This window comes from Lissotriton helveticus, chromosome 2_1 (assembly GCF_964261635.1).
Source record: "Lissotriton helveticus chromosome 2_1, aLisHel1.1, whole genome shotgun sequence".
Classification (NCBI taxonomy): Eukaryota; Metazoa; Chordata; class Amphibia; order Caudata; family Salamandridae; genus Lissotriton; species Lissotriton helveticus.
The window spans coordinates 1,334,370,251-1,334,395,847 of NC_136059.1; the positions used below are offsets into that span (position 1 = coordinate 1,334,370,251).

The 25,597-nt window shown below is 48.0% G+C and overlaps 1 protein-coding gene across 4 annotated transcripts in view; it reads right to left on the reverse strand.

The window, feature by feature from the left end:
• Positions 1-25,597, reverse strand: part of UBA6 (ubiquitin like modifier activating enzyme 6) — a 1,111,768-nt gene that overhangs the window by 906,433 nt on the left and 179,738 nt on the right. For all 4 annotated transcript variants that reach the window (XM_078676253.1, XM_078676254.1, XM_078676252.1 and 1 more), the window contains exon 4: positions 12,713-12,741. In XM_078676253.1, coding sequence (XP_078532379.1) covers positions 12,713-12,741 — 29 coding nt within the window. The remainder of the gene's footprint in view (positions 1-12,712; positions 12,742-25,597) is intronic.

Genomic DNA, 25,597 nt, shown 5'->3' on the forward strand with positions numbered 1-25,597 from the left:
AATTACTCAGCAAACATGACTCCTGGCACACTACTGGTTAAGGGATGAAGTCCCCTTGGCTGCGGAGGGTCCTTGGGGGCCAATAATCCCCATTGCTGCCACCAGTAAGTTCCCCACAGCAGGATTGCTTGAGACCTCCTCGGAGGCCCGACCCTTTCTCAACCACTCTGCAAACGCGCCTCCTTGCGCACTACTGATTGGGGGATGAAGTCATCTTGGCTGCTGAGGGTTATTGGGAGTCAAGAACCAATAGTGATGCCACCAATAAGTCACCCACAGCGGGATTGCTGAGACCTCCCTAAAAGCCCTGCCCCCTTTTTCAACCACTCTGCAAACAAGCCTTCTGGCGCACTACTGGTTGGGGGATGAACGAGTAGTGCCATCAGTAAGTCCCTGTAGGAAAGTATGACCTGCTTTCATGGTCAACCCCACTTTTTGCGGTGTAATTATGTTTGACTGACTAGCCTGACTGGGATCCTGCTAACCAGGACGCCAGTCTCTTTGCTTCTTCCCTAAATTGGACATGGTGAGTACTTAGTTACACTCCATATTGGCTACTGGTGAATCCTTCTAAATCCTTAGTATATGGTACTAAGGTACTCAGGGCACAGGTACACCAGGGGTTTTCCATTGGCTGAAACATCTGTTATGCCACCCATGAGAGACCACTCAAATTGTGACTACAGGCCTGCCATTGCAGCCTGTGTGAGCTGGTGCTAGCAACTCTTGCGATAGATATGTTTCATTATATCTGAGGTCACTGCACTTAAAACCTATAAGTCACCCCTAAGGCAGGCCTATCAATCCAGAAGGCAGGATGCTTGTTCTAAGTGTGAGGGTGACCCTGCATGAGCAGGACACCCCTACAACCTTCGGAGTCCATTCTCCCGGGTAGTAAATACATCAGCCATTTCGATACATAGAGTGGCCATGTGTCATTACACGATGGCTATTTCTAAACTGGCTGTAAAGAACCCTGTCATGTTTGGCCTCAGTGCTCCCAGTACCAGTCTTCTACACGCGGACAGTAAACTATGGCTGCTGCCAACCGGAGACACGATTCTGCCCACCTGCTGTTGAGCCAAGCTCGAGCAGGGGAAGGCAGGGCAATAGGTTTCCTGTCACAAGAAAGTGTGACCACCTCCCAGATAAGACTTAGTGTATTGGGACAGGGTGGGGGCGCTTGCTAGCATCACTGAGACTGCTTGAAGGGCACACTTGGTGCCCTCCTTGCATACTCCAATTCAAACCAGTTCAGTGAGCCGTTGGCTCCTGCTCAGGCGCGAAACTGGACAAAGGACATGGGAGTATCCTTCCCACTGTCCAGTCACTCCTGTGGGAGGGAACCCTGAATCATCCAAACCCTTTCCCAAGGGTACTTAAGGTATTACCTGTGGGTGAGTCCCTAGATTCATCGTGGGACAAGATTCAGATTAAATACCACTAAAGCTTTGACCATCTGGGCACTCTGGACATCGCTGAACTTCGCTTTTGGGAACCAATACTGCAACTGAGAAGACTCCTGCTGCTCCTGGTCTCGTCATCCTGCAAGTCTGCTGCAACATCCGTGCATGTGCTCCATACAGGTTCCTCACAAGTCCTGTCGACATCCAAGGCACCTGAAGGAATCTCCCTTAAAGTGAAGGAGTCACTTCCCTGAATCCGCAGGCACCGCAACCCAGCTCGTACAGACTCCAAAAGGCTCAGTAACACAGGTGGTGGCTCTGCAACTCCCTCGAGACCCGCACTGTCTTCCTAACAAGTTGGAGGCCCGTATCCCTCGTCAGAACTGCTGGAACAGCACCCCTGTGCACTGCGTCTGTCGTTGCCAAGGTTTGTTGACTCAATTCAATTCATGAAAATACAAAAACCATAAAAGTAAAATTTTTAATAAAACATTGATAACATTAGTTAAAATGTCATCCTCTACTAGAAATAAATAGTTAAAAAGTTAACAAATTCAATCAATGAAAATACATATCAACAATATAAAAATCCGGAATACCCGCTCAATATTTTTTTTTTATTATTTATTTTTATTGAAAACAAAGCAAGGCATGTACAAAACATAGGAATGCAATGACTCTACGAGGGCTGAGCATCATATCAAACATTACAATAAACAATACATTGATGGGGGAAGGGGGGAGGAGAGGAGAACACAGAAATCCTACGAAAATTATCAATAACAATAAGGGGTCAGGGGGAAAGCCGGACTTCAAGGACCGCAGCCACAGGTGGTACGCATATGTCCCCTCTATAGCGGTTCCAAGGGCCCCACACCTTATGCCATTTCCGGGGGCGACCCCGAGCCAAGTACACCGTTTTCTCCCGGAACATGCACAAATCCATGTTTTCTACCCACACATCAAGAGTAGGAGGCCTCAGGGACCCCCACAACTGTGCAATGTTCCGTTTGGCAATCATGGCCCCTAGAGTCACCCATTGAGTCTGTGCCACATTATGATCAGTGGGCTACCAAACATTCAACAAGCAGCGTCTGGCCTCCGGTAAGAGAGCCACGCCCGTGACCTCCTGCATCACCTCATGGACCCTACTCCAATAGTCAAACACTTCCCGACATTCCCAGATGATATGGAGGAACGTCCCCAAATTACCGCAAGCACGCTGACACAGACCCTCCTCAGAAAAGCCCACCCGGACCAGACGGGTACCCGTGACATATACCCTATGTAATATTTTGAGCTGGACTAATCTCAGTCGTGCTGGAATCGCGACCTCCTTCGGTGAGGAGATCGCCGACTGCCAGTCTTCATCATCAAGCTCAAGGCCGTCACGGGTCCACTGATCACGTAGTTGCAATAGAAGGTCCGCCCTGTGATTAATCAGTTTCTTGTACACAAGGGAAATGGTACTATCAGGCATATAGCCATCCAAGATACGATCCTCTAAAGGGGTAGACTCCGGTATCTCCTCCCCCTCCGGGAAAACGGACGTTAGCGCATGCCGAACCTGAGCATAACTGAAGTACTCCGTCCCTCCTAATTCAGACTGGGTTTGCAAGACCGTGAACGATTTCACCTGTCCCTTCACCCATAGGTCTCCCACCTTGGAGATGCCAATGAAATCCCTTTAGTGTTCCACAGTTTACCAAACTTGTCAGAGCCGAAAAGCAGGGTAGCCAAAGTCAGACGGTCCTTCCACCCTAACGAACTGGTAGCGTTGCGCCAGATCCGCACAGCCGTATTGGTTGGCCCCGTCAAAGTCTTCACCACAGATTTAGAGTCAACGCTCTATAATAAGTGCCACCAGGAAGTATCCATGGCGAAACCAGGGTTTAACTCAGGGCCGTACATACCGTGATTGATGGCTCCCAACTGCAAAGCCCAATAATAACTCTTAATATCAGGGAGAGCGATGCCCCATCATACCACGGGAGCGTTAATTTAGCCAGCGCAATACGCGGTCTTCCATCCCACAACAGCTTCCGCTGTAGACCCTCCACCAAACGAAAGTAACTAGCTGGGACGATATCAAGCGTGTTCTGAAGGGCATACAGAAAACGAGCGAGCGACACCATTTTGAAGAGGGCCGGCCGCCCGCCCAAGCATTGACAATGGGAGTTTCCGCCAGCCCGCAACATCTCGCTTTAGCCGAGTCAAAGGAGGAAGAAGGTTCCTCTCGTATCGAACCACGGGGTCCATCGAAACATAAATTCCGAGATATTTGAACCCCTCTTGTGCTATTTGGATAGGACAGTTACACGGTAGGATCGGTATCTCGCCACTGAGAACGTACAGATAGGATTTTGCCCAGTTAATGACCAAGCCAGAGTTTCTACCAAAGGAGGTCAGAACATCGCAGAGTATTATTAAAGATTTCCTGGGGGAGGTCAAATACAACAAAATGTCGTCTGCATATAATGAAATACGATCTTCGAACTGCGGAGACCAATTAATACCCCTCACGAGGGCTCCCAGCGGATCCAAGCCGCGAGAGGCTCGAGGGCCCGCTCAATATTAAAGGACATCAGATACATGATTAAACTGCAAAAAATGGCGACAACTGTGTTCTTACACAGAATATAGAGCACCAATCCTATTCTAAATTTATCCTGTGTCTAACGCAGAGCTTCAGAAATTGGGCTATATTTTTTGCAAAGCACTCTGCTTCCAAAAGGTGTAACGCGAGGCATGTTGGGCGACATTGCCGCAAACCCAAGATTTTTAATGTAGGTATTACCCGTTGTTTCCTTAGCTCCTTATAGAATTTGCAAAATAAAACCACATGAATTGATGATTGCATCAATACATCGTCGCAGGGGCAAATTGATAAAGTTTTAGACCAATAATTTGTTTTAGGAAAACTTATCAGTAGGTGGAATGCGTTCATCCTAAGTCGAACCAAAACAAACCTGTCATATCCGGTCAAATTAAACATTAGATATGGCTGTATGGTTAAGGTGGTTTGAATCGTTAGAATATGTTGGACTGAACATTTGTTTGCCTCCGCACCTAGTCTAAGCCCTTCCAAATGAGTCAGACACAGTTTCTTTAAACCTTTTTCTGGGGATCTCTGATATCTGTAGGGGATTATGGTAATACTTTGTCAAATCCAAATCATACAGGAAATTTTTCACATATGAGAGCCAACCAATCTTTTTTTTTTTTAAAACATTTTTATTTGCTTTTTATAATGCAACAACTTAACAGGCATGTCATCATTGGTCATCACACCCTCCCCGTCCTCCCCCCACCCACCGAGCATCACTATTAAAAACAATACACTCCCCGCCAGCTCAAGTAGTCCCAGCAAAGTTCTTCCCGGGCCCAAATCTGTGTTGCCATAATGTCTGTCATCGCATTCCCTCCTATACCAGTATAAGTACACTCGTATTTGTCCAGATTCAGAGTCCTCCATCTAGTCCATGGTATCGGCGCCATTTGCCCCACACTCTACCAAATTTCTTAGGACATCCCGTGCCTTATTTGTGACCCTTTTAGCTGCCATGTATAAATCCAGACTTCTCCTCCACTCCTCCAGTTGTGGCGGTGTAGCCACCCCCCATTTCCTAGCCACATCCCTCTTAGCTACCACCAAAGCCAGGACTAGGAAAATCAACAATGGGCAAACGAGATCCGCATCATTAGTCATGTCCAACAGGACCAGTTTAGGGTCCAACGGCAGGGAGGTCTCCAGCACCCCCCCCCCCCCCAATTCTCTCAAGACCTCAACCCAGTAGGTCTGATTTGCCGGGCAGGACCAAATGGTGTGATAGAAATCCCCCCGCCTCGGCCACATCGCAGGCAGAGTCTCCAGCCCTTTCCATTTTGTGCAGGCGCACCCTGTCAAAGTAGGTCCTGTGAAGGATATTGTATTGGATAAGCCTCAGACGGGATTTAATGGCTACCTCTCTCGGATGCATCAGCATTGTATCCCAATCCACTGTATCCATTTCCCCCACATCTCGCTCCCAGTTTCTTTTAAGGTTAACCAGACCATCTGATTGTTATTCATCACCGTTCTGTACGTTAGGGATACTGCCCTGCCCGGGATTTGTTCCTGTAGGAGGCGGCCCTCCAGAGGTGCATATTCGGGGAGCGTTCCCACCGGGATCCCTTCTGCCCGCCAGACATGCCTCAACTGTACATATTTAAAATATTGCGTGTGGTGTAGCCCAAATTCCGCCCTTAGTGCTTGAAATGACTTCAGGTCCCCTTTTTTTATCACGTCGCCCAGTGTCGATATCCCTATGTCAGCCCATCTCTGGAACCCCCTCAGTTTACTTAGTTCCTTCAGCCAGGCACATTGCCTTAACGGTGTCTGCCTAGTAGGTTTCTTCTCCCAGCCTATACTCTTGGTCGCTCGACACCAGACCGCCAGGGTAAGCCTGGTAGCCGGAAGCAATCTACCTTTCCCTTTGCCCCCATATAAGTAGTAGGTCCATGTACGAGTTGCCATACCATGTCTCTCAAGGGCATAGGTGGGGTGTGTAGCAGGGGCGTGTAGCCAGTCATTGATAGGCACCAGGTGTTCTGCCCAGTAGTAGGCTTCAATGTTAGGGAGTGAGATCCCGCCACTGTATTGATGTCTGTGTAAGGTCGTCAACGCCACCCGAGGCTGTCTACCCAACCACAAAAAGGCTTTCAGTTCCGCATTTATTTCCACAAACACCCGACGTGGAAGGGGATAGTACTCATTTTGAAATGCGTACAGAAGCCTCGGTAGCGCCATCATTTTAAACATAGCCGCTCGGCCCAGGATCGTAAGAGGGAGCATCCGCCACCTATTCGCATCTTCTATGAAATTATGTACTATTCGTCTAATATTTCTTTTGTAGGAGCGGCCGCTCTCAAGCGTCACAAATATCCCAAGGTAAACAAAACCCTCACTTGTCGTCTGCAACCTCTCCGGTAGGTCTGTCCACTGTTCCTGGCCCCGGGGATCGTAGAGGACCGACTTGGGCCAGTTTATCCGGTAGCCTGCATGTGCTCCGTATTGTTCCAGCTCTGAAAACAGGGCCGCTATCGTAGTTTCTGGGTGCGTTATATATAGGAGGACATCGTCTGCATATATCAATATTTTTTCCTCCACGGTAGACGTCTGCTCCAGTCTGAAACCCCTAATGTCTTCATTTTGCCGAACCGCACATGCCAGCACCTCAATAGTTAGCGCGAAGAGCAGGGGGACAGGGGGCACCCCTGTCTGGTCCCCCGCCTCACCGGGAACTCCCAAGATAGAATCCCATTGACTTTTACTTTAGCTCTGGGATCAGTGTATAACAACTGTACCCACTTCCTAAACTTGGGTCCAAAACTGAACCGTGCCAGGACCCCTTCAAGGAAGGGCCAGTGAACTGCATCGAACGCTTTCTCTGCGTCCAATGTGGGTCCCGTCTCTTGCCCACCTCCTGCGACCAGTTATGAGTCCATCCGAGGTTTAATCTAGTGGCCCTATCGGGAAGGAAGCCCGTTTGATCTAGGTGAACTAGCCCAGGTATCACCCTCCTCAGTCTGAGGGCTAGGATGGTCGCCAGGAGCTTCACTTCTATATTTAAGAGGGAGATGGGGCGATACGACTCACAATCATCCGTCGGCTTACCCTCCTTATATATCGGGATTATTGTGGCCAAACGAAGGCCTGGCGGTAGCTCTCCCTCCTGCACTGCCTCTTCGAAGAGTCCCAGCAGATGGCGGGCCCATAAGTCTGCAGTTTGCTTACAAAATTCCGCAGGAAACCCATTAGGGCCAGGGGACTTCCCCGCCCAGAGCTTGGCCAGGGCAGCCTTAATGTCGTCTAGCGTAATGTCAGCCTCCAGGTCATGTTGGTCCTCGTCCGTCAGCACTGGGAGCTCAATATGTGTCATGTACTGTAGGGCATCCTCCTGCGTCCCTAGGTCTCTAGCTTCATAGAATAGTGCATAATGCGCAGCGAAGGCCTCCACAATCTGTGCGTCTGACCTCACCAGGTTCCCCTGGGCGTCCCTGACCTGCTCCACCCATCTGGCAATCCCTCTCCTTCCTACTAAGCCACGCCAGCAACTTTCCTGATTTGTCCCCCACATCATACAAACGATGTAGCGTCGCCAGCGCCTGTGGCCTCCCCCGTCACCATGTCTCTATACTGGCGCTGCACATCCGTCAGCCTTCTAAGGGTCCCCATATCTCTAGTGAGTTGGTGCTCCCTTTCCAGCTCCAATATCTGGGCTTCCAGTGATCTGGCGTCCTCCTGTATTTTCCGTTTTTCCTCCGCCAGCCTATTCTGCGCCCTGTCTCGTAGGACCGCCTTAAAGGCTTCCCAGAAAACCACCCGCGACGAGACCAAGCCCTCATTTTCAGCAATATAAACGTTCACATCAGATCTGAGGCCCTTCAATATGGCCGCATTCTGCAGGTCCCAGGCTGTCAACCTCCAGGACCCGCTCCTCCCTCCCTTCCCTCCCCCCACCAGAGCTAGGAGCGGGGAATGATTCGATATCCCTCTTGCCTGGTACTCAGCTGTGTCGTCTACCGTCAGGGCATGTCGAGCCATAAAGATATAGTCCAGCTTAGAGTATACCTTGTGGGCACCTGAGAAGAATGAGTAAGCTCTAAACTCAGGATGTAGCCATCTCCATATATTGACTTCAATTGAGTACGCGGTCGTGTTCCCACTGTGCACACGACCTCCGTGGTGTTCCTAGCTATTCACCTGGGGTGGTTCCTTGGGTCCCAGACACTTCTACATCTTCTGGGTCAACTCTTGACTTTAGTTGTGGTTCGCATTCCACTATTTTAGTATATAGTTTGCTCTCCCCCTGGGGACCACTGTGTATTTGTGCTTCTCGCTTATTCTACTGACAAAGTATCTTGTGTATTGTGCCTATATCTCCGGGTAGGAGATATTGTATTGTGCTAGTGAGTGTTAATAATAAATACATATTTTTCTATAACTAAACTGTGTGGTTCTATTCCACTTAACCCATACCATAAGATTAAGTGCTGGTAAAACAAGATGCTTTACACTCCTTCTGGACTAAGCCTGAAGGCTACTCTCCACAGCTACCACTTAGAAAGCTTTCTAAGGTTGTCTAAGACCACTAAAATTACCATAAGGGCTGTCTGGATTAGAGCAGGGTGCTACATTTACGTAAGTGAGCACCATAAATTAAGTCAGCCTCCTACAGTCCCCCACAACGGGATTGCTGAGACCTTGTTAGAGGACCTGCTACCCTTTCTAAACGCGCCTCCTGGTGTCCTACTGGGTGGGGGATGAAGACCCCTTGGCTGCTGAGGGTCTCTGGGGGCCAAGATCCCCCATTGTTGCCCTACGTATCATGCTTAGGGTAGACCATGTTGGAGAAGAGGGCCTTTGGGAGAGCATGCAGATGAGGTATGTAGTTGTCGGGCAAGGGCAAGGGCATACGCGTGTGAATTCAATTCACAATTATCCAGTGACTTCTGGAAGAATGCGTTGCCTTCTAATAGTAGCCTCGGGCTCTTCATGGCGCACACTATTTACTGCTAAAGTTCTGTTAGATGCGCCGGCCACAGACCCGACCAGCAGTATCGTCTCGTGTCCATCTGAGACCTGTCCCAGACAGAGCATTATCACTCGCGGTGGCCCGCCACGGCGGCGATAATCTGCATGAAATCCCACTCTCCAGTGCCAGACCGTCAATGAGAAAACACGCCTAACGTGCAGATGAGTCAGGAATACAGCCCGGGCAGCAGATGGCCTGTCTACGACTGAAGCATTAAGGAGAGTCAGGGAGCTGACATGGACCTGCTAATGGAGACACTTAGCAGCCTGCCCACTGCATCCAAAGCAAGGTCTCCAGTCAAGGGCGAAACCGTGGCTGTCTAATGACTAGGGGGGGGGGGGGAGGAGAAGAGGATGGGTGATGTTCGGCAGGCTGAAGTGCATACTAATGGTTCATTAAGAGAACAGAATGCTACACACAATACACACATATGAGAAGAATATTATATATATCCATCCATTCATCCATCCATCCCCAGGGAGGTGGTGGTACCCGGGGCATTAATAAGCCCCAGGAGGGGAGCCCATGGGCCCCGCTCCTTTATTCACAAAATGCCCCTGGAACCCGGCCCACACGGGGCCGATTACCAATGAAGCGCAGGAGCCTGCGCTTGTTTATTTTTTAGATTTCTTTTTACAAAAATGCTTTTTTTGCACTGCAGGAGCCCTCTGGGACCCCCAAGAGGCCTAGGGGTTCAGGGCATTTCTACCCTGGCCGCTTTTCTTTCTTTTTTAATGTTTTTTTTTTGGGGGGGACTCCGCTCAAGCAGAGTCCCAAGATGGCCACCAGCACTTCCTTGCTTGAAGTGTTGGCAGCCAATCAGATTACAGCAAGGGAACTGTTGGATCTGCGGGTAATGTGCATCCCCAGATAAACAAATTTGTTTTTAGGTTAATATCTCCCAAACTACTGAACAGATTTACACCAAATCACAACAAGCATTTACAATGCAACGGTCTCGCCTTAGCAAAAGTTAGAGCAATTGGCATTGTAAATGACAATTTTTTTATTTAGGTGTTGGTTTTGAAAACTGATAAATAAATGGCATTATTATTATTAAATGGCAAGTCTTATAGCACTTTCATAGAGCACTTGGTACATGACAAATGGTCATATACATCGTCTACAACCTACGTGCCTCATGTTACAAGGTAATTTGCATATCAGTCGCTGACTTCTGCGTGGTGAAAATACTTTGGCCCTGTTAGTCAATTTAAAGTATTCCGTTGGTAAATCTATGCCGCAGCCTCGGCTCAAAGTCATGTGCAAGAGTGTTGTGGAAGACTCCTGGCATGAGCGCGATCAAGAATTGCCTAGCATCACAAGCTGTGATTTACCCAACACAGAAATGTTTCTTTTAGTGCCAAATCAACTCAAAGGTATCGGAGCGCTGTATGTGTATTTCCACTGACAAACCGATTAATCTGCGCCGTGCTCACTGCTACCGTGCTGATCAAAGGTGCCTGGAAATGGAACATGGCATTTTGCTGAGGAAATGAAAGTAAAGTTATGAGTGCTGAAATCTGGAGTGCAGGGCCGTGGATGGCATTTACCACAGTTAATTATGCAAGAATTAAATATTCAAATGAAAACACGACGAGAGGTTGCAGAAAGTAAAACAAGCAACTACTCAGGAAACAAGAACAGCGAAAGTAAATGCCGGCCAGCAAAGCGCGTGCAGCCTGGCAGACTCGGATTCCACACACGCCTCTTGCCTGTTTATCAGCGCCGCGCGCCTCTCTGCAGACTCCCCCTGCATTCCAGAGAGGCGCGCGACGTGATCCGGTCTGCATTCGCATTCCGTGGAGACAAGACCTGGCCGCGCGCACAACGTTATCCTATGGAGAAACGCTGCGCGCGGCCAGGTCTTGTCTCACTTCGTCGGTCTCAGACTGCTGAGACGACGACTATAGTTCTCGCTTGCGAGAACGCGCTTTCAGCGCGTTCGTCGTAGGCGAGCCCTAAAAAGCAGGATCTGCGTACCAAGATCTAGCTTCCTGAGAAATTTGGTGTCATTCCATCCAGCGGTTAAGGCTGTAGTATCTAATGGTCCTATGGGAATTTATATGAGGAAAACATGTTATGGGATCCCCCCTTTTTCTCGGCCCTCGCTACAAGAAACACCCCAAAAATTTCCCAGACCCCATGTGAAGAACCAGGCTAATCTTTGGGAAAAAATTAATGAAGATTCATCAACTCTGGCCAAAGATATAGGCAACTAAAAATCACCATTTTGATTGAAACTAGGTCCTAACTATAAATACCTACTGGTGACCGCTAGTGAGATATAGATAAGCAGTTGTCCAGACAGCTCCCCTACAAAGAAAATACCTGAGATAGTGTCATACCTTTGGAAGGCCTACAATATTATTCTTGCTTTGGTGGCATGAGCAAGTAACCTCTGAGTATCCTTAACTCCTTGGATGTCATAAAACGTGGAAATGCAACAAACTCCTCACCCCTCAACAGTGTTGTCAGACTCAAAAACAAGGTGTTCATGGAGTCTTAGAAGCTATGTACCTTCAAGGTAAACCGTAAGAGCTTTCTGGACATTTCCTTACTCTGCAAAATATCTTCAGCCTTAGAAGCATGGTTTCTAAGCACAAAATACCAGTAGGACAAAGTATTGGTTTTGTTCTCCAGAAGGTACATTCTGTCATTCCAACCTTGTCCATGTGTGAGATTACATGAGGCTCTTCAGAACAGATGACCTGTTATTCTTCAATCTTTCCGGCAAATGTGATTGGTAGCCCATGCACGGTTTTCCAAGCCAGCAAAACTATGTCACACTAGACCATCAAGTCAATTGATTTATGAACGAGCAAGGCCAACTACAGATGCAAATCTCTTTGCTGGGTAGGGTCCACATCAGAGTGTGTAAGGAGGTTCCCCTCAAAATGTTGCCTGCATACCCTCATACTGACAGAAAAACTGACTGACAGGATATGGTTACAGAAATCAGCTGTTTCCCCTGTTAAACCAGCAGGTCCACAGCTTGGGGAAGCATCAAAAAGAGGATCTCAATCTCCTGCCCCCTAGACATATAAACTTTAGGCCTTGAGCATTGTTTTCTGTGGCAAAAATCTATTCTGTGGAATCCCAGGTTCCACTGATAGGCCTTAGGAAATCCTTGATATATTTCCCCAATCATTTGAAACATGTTGAAGCCTGAGGAGGAAATCTGCACACAATCAAAGGATTCTGCTCTTTTGACTGGATACCAATTCTACAACAAAGATTATGCAAAAAAGCTGAAGTCCACCTGCGCAAAGTAGAGATGGATTACAGGAGTATGGTCACAGAGTCAAGGGGTACAGGAACAGAATGCAACTTCTGTAATAGAAGCCCAGAGCTTAAGTTACAAGAAACGCGAGTGTGGGGCAGAAATTACCCCAATAAGCAGATCTTGTAGTACATAACAAAGAAACAAGTATGTTCCACAAAAAAATATATATATATTTCCGGTACTTAAATTAAATTAATGTATTAAATATTGAAGCTAACACTGGACTAAGTAGGTATACAGTTGTACAGTAATTTAAATATTATGGCATCATTCACCCATGACGGTCCTTTCTGTCCAGGAGTAATTCGGGTGATCAAGTAACAGAGGCAAACAAATAATTATCTGTAATTTAATTATCATATAGGGGCAGAATTTAGATTAAGAATAGCACCAATAAATACAAACCAATTAGAATTTCAGGAACATAAACAAACTAGACTCACCTTTATTCCAGCAAGTACAATATTCTTAGCTAAAGGGAACAAAAATATGTGTTTTAGAACCACAAAGTGACAGAAGGTACAAACAAACAGTGACGCCAAGACTAGAGGCATCTTCTGTTTAATGTTAGAATATTTTTTGACAATTCTTAATTTAGAATATTACATGTATATTCTCATGATTCATGCATTATATACGACAAGAGAAAAAACAGCAACAACTCTTGAAGACAAAACTGGGTATGCAGCCTGAGAGGACAGTTGTGCATGCATCAAAAACATCAGGACTAAGTTACGGTCCACTGAGGCATGGAGAAAGGTGAAGAAGGAAACACATATTGCAAAACTTTCAAGAACCTTTGGTACAATAGGCGATTTGAAGCGGGATGGCTGGTCATACAACCACAGAAAAGCTGAAATAGCAGAAAGGTAGCCCTTTAAGGTGTCCAGAGCAGAGCCCTACTGGGCAAGGGGAAGGATAAAAAAGAAAGACCTGAGATAGGGGAGCAGAAATAGGATCAACCTGCTTCTCAGCAAACCATACAACAAACTTGCCCTAAAGGCAGGTGTATACCATTTTGGTGGAGGGATGCCTGGCTGCCAAAATAACATTGTAGACTTCGGGCAGAAGATCGAAAGCTTGCAAATGTCATAGCTTCATCTCCACGCATGTAGGCAGAGTTGACAGGGTCGGTGGAGAACCCTCCACTGCTGCTGCAACAAAAGATTCTGCTGAAGAGGCAGCCTAATCAGAGAACCAATGGCCATGCTCAACAGCTCAGGATACCAAACCCTCCGAGCCCAGTCGAGAGCCACAAGGATGACTTGGGACGGGTCGTTCCCGATCTGCTCGAGATTACTGGGTAGGAGTGGTATGGGCAGAAAGGCGTACAGGAGGCCTGAGCTTCACTCAAGACGAAAAGCATCTGCAAGCGAGAGCCGCCTTGGAAAATCCAAAGCGCAGAAGTGCTGACGTTGCGCGTTCTCTGCGATGGCAAACAGACCTAACCAAGGATCTCCCCACTGCTGAAATAGACCTTGCACCAGCTCCTGGTAGAGACACCATTTGTAATCCGCTAGGCATCTTGGACGGAGTTCATCTACTCTGGCATTAAGAGAGCCCACCAGGAGTTCAACCACCAGGGATATGTCCTGAGGTTCCAGTCATGTCCAGAGATACAGGGCCTTTTGACAAAGGGTCCACGACCCCACCCGCCCTGTTTTGTGCAGTACCACATGGCAGGGGTGTTGAACACCTGTGCTAGCCTTCCCTTGATGGAGGATAGAAAGGCATTCAATGCCGGCTGGAACACCCAGAGCCCCATAAGGTTGATGTGGAATCTGGATTCCGCTGGTGACTAGAGGCCTCTGTTCACCACCTCTCCCAGCGGGCTGCCTAATCCCAGGAGTGAGGCATCTGTTACCACTGTGAGTTGGGGAAGGGCGAGGGGTCTGCCGCTGACCCAATCGCGGTTCTTTAACCACCACTTTTGAAGTTCCCTCCGAGATCTGGACCATGTCAGAGATATTTCCCTGATGCTGCGCCCACTGAAACTTCAGGTCCCACTGCAGAGCCTGCATATGCCAGTGGGAATGTGTCACAAGCAGGATACACAAGGTGATCAGTCTGAGCTGCCTCAGTTATTATCTCCAAAGTCCAGGATAGAGGCTGAAACATCGGTATCATAGCCTGAAAATCCTGGGCTCATGGTTCGGGAGGATAGGCCCAAAACAGCAGCGTGTCCAGAACAGATCCGAGTAAAGGGAGCGCCTGAGAGGGAGTCAGATGTGACTTCCCCACATTAGTAGTGAGACCCAGTGAATGCAGGAGGTCTGCCATGGTCTGGAGGTGGGAGACAACAGCTTGGGGTGAGCCCGTCTTCAACAGCCAGTTGGCTAGAAGGGGAAGACTTGCACCCCTGATCTCCACAGATGAGCTGCATCCATCACCATCCCCTTGGTGAACACCCAAGAGGTGCTTGTTGGGTCAAAAGGAAGCACTGCAAACTGAAAGTGCTCATGGACCACCTTGAACCACAGGTAACGGCTGTGAGCAGGCAGGACGAGAATATGGAAATATGCATCCTGCAAGTCAAACGCTTCCATCCAGTCTCCCAGATACAGGGCAGACAGGACTTGAGCGAATGTGAGCATTTTGAACTTCTTTTTTTTTGGAAAATCTTTTTATTTAACCAACATCGGCATAGTAGCACATAACAATTAGCTTGATATCAATGTATGCATGACATTTAGAGGCAACATCGTTACACATTACACTTACAGTAAGGACCATCCAAGGAGGAAACAAATCGTCATGTTCAATACTCTGTGGGGGAGCACAAATATCTCCTCGATAGGAGTTCCATGGCGACCATATGCGGTACCATTTTTTGGGACAGCCTCGAGCAGTATACACTGTCTTTTCTCTAAACATACACCAGTCCACACTAGAATCCCATGCCTCCAGAGTGGGGGGGAGTTGTTGCTCCCCAAGCCAGAGCATTGTTTTGTTTGGCGAGCGTGAAACCCAAAGTGGCCCATTGCATCTGATGGACAGTGAGGTTGGTCGGTTCTCATATATTTAACAAGCATCTGCATGCTTCATGGTAGATGGGAACAGCAATGACAGCCCTCATCAAAGCGTCTAGTTCCCTCCAATAGGTTTGAATGAGTTTACATTCCCATATAGTGTGGAAGAAGGTACCAGTCTGGCCACAACGTCTGCAACAGTCACCTGTTTCCACTCTCCCCATCTGTACTAGTCGGGGGCCGGTCATATATATCCTGTGCAGGATTTTAAGCTGAACTAGTCGTAACCGAGCTGGAATGGCCACCACCCGAGGAGATGATATCTCCTCCTGACAATCCTCGTTGTCCATTTATAAGCCATTTGCCTCCCACTTTTGTCGCAGTGCTGAAAGGGGATCTTCCATGTTGTGTATTAATTTATTATAAATCAATGAAATGGTCTTATCTGAAATGTGGCCATCCAGTATTCTGTTCTCTAGCGGGGACGTCTCGGGAAGTGATGTGCCCCTCAGGATAAGGGAGTATAGTGCATGGCTGACCTGTCTGTAGCGGAAAAACTCTGTATCAGCTAACTCATGGTGAACTTGTCCTTCTTGAGGAAGACATTGAGAGGGTGCAGATCTAAGATAGGACTAAGTGCTCCATCCTTCTTGGGAACCAGAAAGTAGCAGTAATAGCAACCACAACCTACTTCTGGCATTGACACCTTCTCTATGGCTCCCTTTGCCAAGAAAGCCTTCTCTTCCTGGTGGAACAAGGTAAGATGGTCCTCTGTCAGCCTGTGGCATGGGTGAAGGGGGGTAGCCCCTTTGGACGATTTGAAGAACCCATCGGTATGATGTTACAGACCTCCAGTGGGGCAGGTGATGGAGTATCCTGCCGCCCACTGGGTGCCCATTATGGTAAGAGGACTAACTAAAGGGATTTGGAGGCTGCTGCTGCCCGGGGTGATGGACTGGCTCGACCTCTGGCTGCCGACCCACGAGGTCTGTGGATACTGCATCCTCAGCCATGGAGAGGCTGGGAAGCTTGTGTGCCATGGTGGCTCGGCATGTTAAGATGCGGCTGGAAAGCCCCCTTCCATTGCCACAAAAGGAGAGAAAGGCAGACAGGGTTGGAGAGGGGCCATGGAAAGAACCAAGGACTTGGCTGCAGCTCTGCTGTCCTTGAAGCGTTCCTGAGTCCGTCTGAAGAGACGAGAGTCATCAAAGGAAATGTCCATAAGCAATGCTTGGAAATGCCCTAAAAAGCCAGTCCCCATGTGGTGCCATAAGCCCACCATTGATTAAATCATTCTGCCTAGTGAGTCGGTGATAACCAGTCCACATCTGATTGTGAACTTAGCTGCATCTCTCCCGTCAGCAACAGCTTAGGAAAGCAGGGCCTGGCCTCCTCCGGAACCATTGGCAGCACCTGTGCAACCGAACCCCACTGAGCATGGGAATAATGGCCCAAAAGGCATGCAGTATTCACAGACCGCAAAGCCAGGCTGGTGGAAGAAAACATTTTCTTGCCTAAGGTGTCCAGCCTTTTGGATTCCCAATGCCTCATGATTTATATGGTAAGTAGGTAGCGTGTTGGGTGAGGAAGTTGGGGTCTCCTGGGCATGGCGGTGGTGGTGGGCAATTATCCTGTTCACAGGAGCCCCTGTGTTGGACTCAAACCAAGTCCCATGCAGAACGTCTGTAATGGTTTCATTAAATGGGAGGAGCTGTTCTGAGGGGGTCACTCTGGGATGAAGCACATTCGTCAAGACATTTGTCTTGACTGCCACTGAGGGCAGGCTAAGGTCCATGACATCGGCCACCTTTCGCACTACCAAAGCAAATGGCACTCCCTCCTCCATAGCCACTGTAGGAGGAGATAGCATGCAAGTATCTGGGGAAGTGTCCAGACCATTGACATCCGCAAAGTCCTCACACCAGTCGATGTTGGGATAGATCAACTGGTATTCTTTAGGGTCTAGCGACCCCTCCCAATCCTCCCAGAGTCCAAGTCCATAGGAATAGGTCTCAGGCTCTGGCCTGGAAGGCATGGCTCCGTTTGTCGCCGGAGCAGTGTCAGGTTGGGGATCCGAACAGAGGGTGCTGGTGGTGCCGGGGAAGGTCGAGATGGTATGAACAGCACCAGTCTGGATCCATCTGTGGATCTAAGGGGCCCGACTGGTTCCGGGGCGGACCTACTGGCAGAGAACCAGTAAGCGTGCCTCCCAAACCCACGGGGCCCAAAGGCCTGCTGGTGGGGACGGGACGCTCAAATACGAGGCTCATGACCTCATAAAACTCCCGAAGTGAGCTGGGGTTGCTCCAGATCCCAGAACCTCGGGGAGACATGGAGCCGACTTAGGCTCAACCGAGGAGCCCGGCCTCGCATGCCGACACTCCCTTGTCTCCTCTGAAGAGCAAGATGGATGGGGCGAAGTAAAAGAGTTCTTTCTTGTCTTTTGCTTGTGAGACTTATCTGAATGGCCCGATGACTTAACGAGTGAAGAGGATCTTGGGCTCAGTGACGATCTCAGGACTTTCCTCTTGACTGGGATGGAGACCTTTGTAGCGTCTCATCTCGAGTGGCAAGGAGCTTGAGGGACCACTCCCCTATAGGACTTGTGGTGCATGGCACAACAATCGGAGCAGGTCTTAGCATTGTGGTCACGCTCCAGGCACAGGCGGCAAACAAAGTGCTGGTCTGTCAATGTGCTAATGCATTAATAATCTTTATTATTATATGGGATTAGAGTAGAGATAAGTGGTATACAGTGAGATCATTTTATTTGAATCTAACATCTTGGGCCAGATGTAGGAGAGGAAAAACCGGTCGGTAACGGCCGATTTCGGCCGTTACCGACCAATATTTAGGAATTGGCATGTAGGGGCCAGCATTTTACAGAATCGGTAAATCCCAGATGTAGGTGACACTCCTAAGAGTGTCACAAGCCCTTAAGAGTCGGTATTTTACCACCCAATCCTATTGGGTGGTAAAATACCGAATTCAGGTGTGCATGCACATCTGTGCATGCACACCTGTGCCATGTGACACACAGACATGCCCTTAGGGCATGTCTGTGTGCCACATGTCACACATGCCTGTATTTGGGGTGCTAGAGGGTGTCAAAGTGACACCCCCTGCACCCTTGCAGGATTCGGTAATTACCGAATCGGTATTGCCCATTGATTCCTATGGGCTTCAAGGCCCATAGGAATCAATGGGCAATACCGATTCGGTATTTACCGAATCGGTAAATACCGAATGTTACCGATTCGGTAATTGTAAAAGAAAATTTTCCTGCATCTCCCACCTTCTAATTTATCGATTCATAAATACCGAATCGGTAAAATTCGGTATTTATGAATCGGTAAATTAGAATTACCTACATCTGGCCCCTTGTCTTTTTGACTTCTCTATTCATTCGTATTTGGACCTTAAAAGAGAGCTAAGGCTGACACTCATGTGACACCCATCCGCATGTGCGGTAGAGAACACTCCGGAGTCATGAGCTCAAGTCTTGGAACCCGATCAAGGACACCATTTATACATGTCCTAGGAACCAGCTGAACATCCTGAAGACTCAATGGACAACTGTACAAACTGTATACATTGTTGATAATTCATTATGAACATGGTTGGGAAATAAAGCTTGGGAGAAACAAACTAATGGGCGAGAATATAAGACAAAGGTCTTAAGAAAAAGTATTAAACTTAGCAGGTGTGATGATCATTACTTCGGCTTGTCCAATCAGAATTAGGAGTTTCATAAGGTTGAAACATTTAGGGGTGGAACATGCCATTAAAAAGGTATAATTGGAGAAGTTAGATTAGTTAGCTCAATCGCTGCCAGAATGCTGAGAGATAGAGATGCTGTCCGATTGCTGATCGAAAATACCTAAAGAAGCAGACTTAGAATTTTCAAACAATCAGAATTACAAACAAGATCGCGGAAGAATCGAGAAGGTAATAGAATTAGAAAGGAGATCCTAGAAGAATCAAGGAGGAAATTAGCATAAGAGAGGGGTGAGTCGCAGGCGTCGAATCCAGAAGAGGCTACCTGTCCTGTCCTATTCCTGTCATGAACCTATCACCTGAATTTACTAAGGGGTCCATAACTCTTGGCCAGAGGGGACCGATCTTGCACCATCCTAGGTAAAGTGTATTGTGTCAATGTGCCTATTCGCTCTATCCTCCCTTTCTTAGGTACTTGTCATTGAAAATGTATAGTTAATTTAGTTACATCAAATCTTACCTCTTCACAAATAATGGCGTTAACACTGTAATTGGTCTTTGATTTACTAAAAGTAAATTCTGATAAAACCTTTAAACCTTATACGAGTCTGTGGTTATTAATGAACAGAACAGGTAAACGCATAAATGTCATCATTACCAAACAAAATCAACGAATATAGATCCATTTGTAAAGAAAAAGGGCTTAGTATTAATAGGCTTATGACCGAGAGGTAAACGGACATATAGATTTAGCCCAAAAATTGATCCCCAGTGGGGTTTCATCGACCAGATTGTGTGTGTGTGTGGTTCATGGGCCCGAATGAGTATTTAGTGACCATTGTCCGCAGGTTGGTGTCCCGCTGGATCAACAGCAATCAGAGTCTATTCTGGACCCATGACGGGAGACAACCTCACTTTCCGTATATAGCCAAATATTTGATAGTGATTCTGGGGAGTAATCTGGAAGCAGGACAGGGAACTAAACTCTGGAGACATATGCTCTTTGTAAAGACGTATACTATAGTCTATCCAATCTTGTACAGCAATCAGATTTACTTTTGAACCTGCAATTTAAGGATTCAATAAGCCAAAAGGATCTGGTGTTATCATTTATATTTATTAGTTATATTTTACTATGTTTTGACTCACTCGATCTGCACCAGTGAATCCCAGACCAATAATAGTATTGACTGCGAGACCCTTCGGGTCACATAGATGCATTCGCGCACATGGTCACAAATGACGCATGGATTGAAGTCACTGCGACGTGTTCTAGCAACAATATCTCACCGTGTGGCACCTAGCACAACGCACTTCGAAATTGCCCGTGCACCCCGGAGCCTAGTTTTCAACAGCCAGCACAATGACGGGTTTCTTGCCATTATGGTCAACCAATGTACGCATGGCCGGGTGAAGAAGTGTTGCGATATACAGAATAAGAGACAAGCATGTGCTACACCTTTGAATCTGGCTTGACATATGGAGGAGGTTTTTAATAATCTCTGTAATTTGAGAATTCTGTTATGTCTTTTCTTCTATCTTTATTCCCACAGGCGCTTCAAATTAAAACAGGCAACTAATCACAAAGTCCTGATGATGATCCCGGTTCATTAGGAGCCAGGGGATCGAAACGTCGTCGACATTTTAAACAGTTTTGCAATATATCCATTGAGTTTATCGTGATTGCAGTGACTGTTTGTCTAAGCTTGCGCATTAGTTAACTAATTGCAAGGGACATGTGGCTCCTACGTTTTCTTGCCTGATATTGTGTGTTTTTTTCTACTTCTACCTTTCTCTAAACTGTATGTTAGTTTACTCTTGGATAGGTACAGGCTTGTACCCTATCAAATGCTTGAATTTGACCCTCTGTGTGGTTACTTAATTATTTTTGATCATATTGAATAAAAATTCCCTGACCCGGCTGGGTACAGGAACAATAGATATAGCACTGACTCAAGTCTATAACTTCATTGTGTGCACAACCGAATTAGCCTTAAGCTGTGTGGGGCACAGCGCGATAAGTGCCGCACGACAGAGTCTGAGCTCTAACAAGCGCACAATCACAGGTGCGGTGGCTTCGACACCCCGTGTTGTGATCTGGAACGCTGGGGGCCACCCCCTTCAGAGCGTGAAGGCACAGGCAAAAGCAGGGCTCATGTAAGCTGATGGGCCTAGACCCGAGAGGGCCTAAAGACTGGGTTTGCAGTACGCCACCCACCCATTGTTATAGGTGGTAGCAGAGTTGCCTAACAGCCCCAAGCTGCACACAACAGCGCCGGAGGCATCGTCTGGGGTCCAAGACACTGTTGATAGCAGGGCAATTGAAAGAACTATACACTGCCAACAGCGGCACACCAGCCAGCGAAACCAGCCCGCACATCGCGGAGTGTGAACTGCGGTGGAGGGGTCAACTGGGCTTGGTTACAGTGAGCCACCAGTTCAGGGTGGTCAGATCAATTGAACAGGTCCTCCCCTCAAGGTGGATACCTTCGCAAGTTGCACCAACGTCCTACACCACTCGTTACCAGAGGAGGCAGAGGAGGGAGAAAACCAAGCGTGCCACCCTGCACGCCATAAGCGTTGAGGTTCACATGCTCCCAGCGCAGGGCAGAAAGTAAGTGAGGGACACACAGTAGCTGGCCACAACTCAGGAGCTGCAGGAACACAGCAGCATAGGGGTACGAAGAATCGGCTCAACCGTCGGCTGCAGAATAACATCGCTGTGGGAGCCACATAATCACAAGGGAGCCTGATAACATCGGGTGGACCAGACTCCCAGAAGCACATTTGATCCCCACGGGCGCTGCCTCTCACGCAGTAGATACCAGCAGCTTGTTCAGATGGGGAAAACAGACAAAATTCAACCTAAGCTAACCTTTGAATCGAAAAAAGTCACCCGTGCTACTGGCGACACCGCGTCCAGCATGGACGAACAAGGCACTAGTCTGGACACACTCGCAGCCACGCTAGTGGCAGTGCAACAAAGTCTGTTGACCATCGATGGCAAAATTGATCACCTAAATTTCAGCATAGATCGCATGGCCACCAAATTGGACCAACAGGCGAACTGGATCACAGACATGGAAGCCCGCTTTTCAACGACGGAGGAAGCCGCGCAAGAACTACAAACAAAAACCCTCAACATGAAAAAGGTGATGGCCGTAATACAGGCTAAGAACGAGGAGTTAGAGGAGTGCTCCAGGCGCAACAACGTCTACAAATACGAGGCGGATGGAGCAATATGTCAAATCACTACTGAAAGTTATTTTTGGGGCGGAAGAACTATCTCTCATGGTAATAATCGAACAGGCGCACCGCACCCTTACGCCTCGACCGCCGCCGGGGTCACAGCCACGTCTGATTGTGGCCAGACTCTTAAACTACAGGAACCGCGATACAGTCTTAAGGTTAGCAAGGGAAATGGGTACCATCATCCACCAAGGAAACAAGCTGCAATTTTTCCCCGATTTCACCATGGCGGTGCAGACGGCCAGACGCGAGTATCAACAAGTCAAGAACCGACAGCAGAAGGCCTACATCAAATATGCTATGCTCTACCCGGCCCGCCTCAAAATAATGCACAAAGGCAAAGACAAGATATTCGCCACTCCGAAGGCGGCCATGGCCTATACTAACTTCTATTGAAAGGCGATCTGCAAAGTCACCACTCTAGCGATGAAGATTGATACCACCTTCTGCCTTACTGCCATGCGAGGCCAAGACCCCCAGTACGACTCCACCGTCAAAAGAACTGAAACACCCACACCATCACGTCTCAGCTGTACTACCTACCTGCATACAGCACTGGCTGGTACAGTTTGCTACACAGGGCTCACAGCCCACCCCCTAACCAACAGGGGAGTAAGATGGGACTCTGGCGCACCCCGTCCATGGGTAAGTCCCAATCTGTTGTATACTCAGTTGTTCATAGTACAGAGAATGTATTAGACATGGTTTGGGGTACATTGATTCATCAAGTACAGGAGACATTCTCCAGCATAGTTGGGATGCGGGAGTTGGAGGAGGGGGGACTGTTAGTTTTGTATGTTTATGTTTTTCATTTTATGCTTAGAAGTCGTACAGCAACAGTATTGTGAGAGCGGTTGTTCTAACACTGTCCACATATTCACGGCACAAGTAGGATGCCGGAACAAACTAGAAGTAGATTCCTAAGATGCCTAACATGGAATGTCCGGCGGTTTAATAATCCCAGGAAGGTACGTCAAGAGCTAGCTATCTCAACAGACATCAAGCAGAGGTAGCTATGCTTCAAGAAATACACCTCACTACCCACACTGACAAGGCCTTGGGCAGAAACTGGGAGGAACTAGCAGTAGCGTCTTCTTACTCGACTTACTCCCATGGTGTCATCATCCTGGTCAAAAAAGGAATACAATTCCAACTAGATCAGGTAATACCGGATGACCAAGGCCGATATGTCATACTCACAGGCACACTACGGGAAGCTCGCATTGGCCTGATCAACACCTATGGCCTAACATTGATGACACTGACTTCTATACCGCCAGTCGCAATAGTCTAAGGGATCTGTCCGACACAGATCTTATATGGGGGGGCGACCTAAATATTACACTAAACGCGAAGCAAGACAGGTCACTGAACACGACAGAGCACCAGAAACAGGCTGCAAAGGAGGTATGGGCATGCATGGAAGAGTTTGACCTGGTGGACGCATGGCGACTCCGCCACCCAGACACAAGAGAGGGCACATATGCATTTACCGTACACGCCAGCTGGTTCAGGTTGGACTATTGGCTGGTCAGAACACGCGCCAATGGATGGGTGACGGACGTCAGACACCTCCCACGGACGTTCTCCAACCACAAACCTGTGTTACTGGTAGTGGACATACCCACATACACACCACCTCAATTCATATGGTGTTTTAATGCTAAGTCCCTGCTGAAACCGGTTTCCAGTGACACTATACGGGAGGCAGTGGAGGAATACTTTCAGATCAATGTGGGGTCGATCGAGGACCCGGGAATATTATGGGAAGCATTCAAAGCCACTATCCTGGGGAAATGCATCAGCACCAGTTCAGGAATACTGAAGGACATACGCTCCAAACTACAGAGCATAGAGGCGACCATCAAAATGTTAGAGGCAGACTATGAGACCATGCATCACGCGGATGTCCTAGGGCACATCAAGGAACAACTCACGCTATACAACGAATTTGCAGAAGATGAACTTAAACACTTGACAAGGAGGAACACTGCTAGGGTCTATGGTGAGGGTGGCCGTTCAGGACATACCCTAGCCCAGAAAATACAAATGAGAAGCACACAACACACAGTAATGCAAATAACTGATGTTAGCGGATGGCCCATTTCGATAACGCAGGTATCTCCTCCACTTTTGCTGCAGCATATAGTAGCATGTATACATCGACAGGGGACACAGACATAGCAGAATTGACGGCGTACCTAGCGGTTGTAGCCCTGGCATTGTTGTCTGAAGGCCAGAGAGAAAATTTAACTCAACCAATGACAGTCCCGGAGGTTCAAGAGGCGATCAGATTGCTGCCGAATGGCAAAGCGCCAGGCCCTGACGGACTCACAAACAAGTTCTACAAAGCATATAGCGATCTGATCAGCCCGCACCTCTTGGTCATGTACGATGATGCATATGAGAAGCAGATTCTCCCTCCCACACTTAGAGAAGCGCTAATCATCAAGCTCCTTACGCCTGACAAAACACCAGACAGATGGGACTCATACCGCCCACTGTCTCTTTTCAATACCAACGCCAAAATACTGGCCAAGGTGATGGCCCCACACTGACACCACTAATGTCTTCAATTGTACTCCTGGATCAATCGGGATTCATCCCAGACCACTCGACCTCCCATACCATTTGCACCATATTCGCATCCTACATGTCTTAATCCCGAGTTGGATGCAGCGGCCGTCCTATTAGACGCGGCCAAAGCCTATGATTTGGTGGAGTGGGGCTGTCTCTTTGCCATAATGGGGAGGATGGGTATGCTGGGTATGTTCCTGAATTGGATAAAACTCCTCTACACAGACCCAGTGGCCAGAATTAAAGTGAATGGGCAGGTATCAGAACTGGTGCGGAGTAGACGTGGAACAAGGCAGGGCTGCCTGCTCTCCCCACTGCTCTTCACTATAGCATTAGAACCCCTGGCCTGTAAAATTCAACAAAAGTATGTGGACGCAGAACTCAGGTTCCACCAACGCCAAATAGGGATATCTCTCTACGTGGACAACATGGTGCTCTATGTGACAGAACCGAAACATAACTTGTCGAGACTCTTGAGAGAGTATATCCAATTTGGGGGGTTTTCAGGGCTCCAGATCAACTGGAACAAATCCACAATTGTCCCCCTCACTGAGTGTACCCAGGCCTGCTCCTTGGAATATCATTCAGAGTGGCAGACCGATCTGGTAAAATACCTGGGAATCTGGATCCACAGGGAGCCGGCAGAGGTCATCAGCATGAACTATAGGAGGGCAATTGATAAACTTGAGGAGCAGGTGGAAAAATGGGCCAAACTCCCCTTAACATTGGCAGATAGGATAGCAATTATAAAAATGGTCACACTACCCACATTTTTTTAATCTATTCACCAATATTCCGATTACCCAACCTCAACAC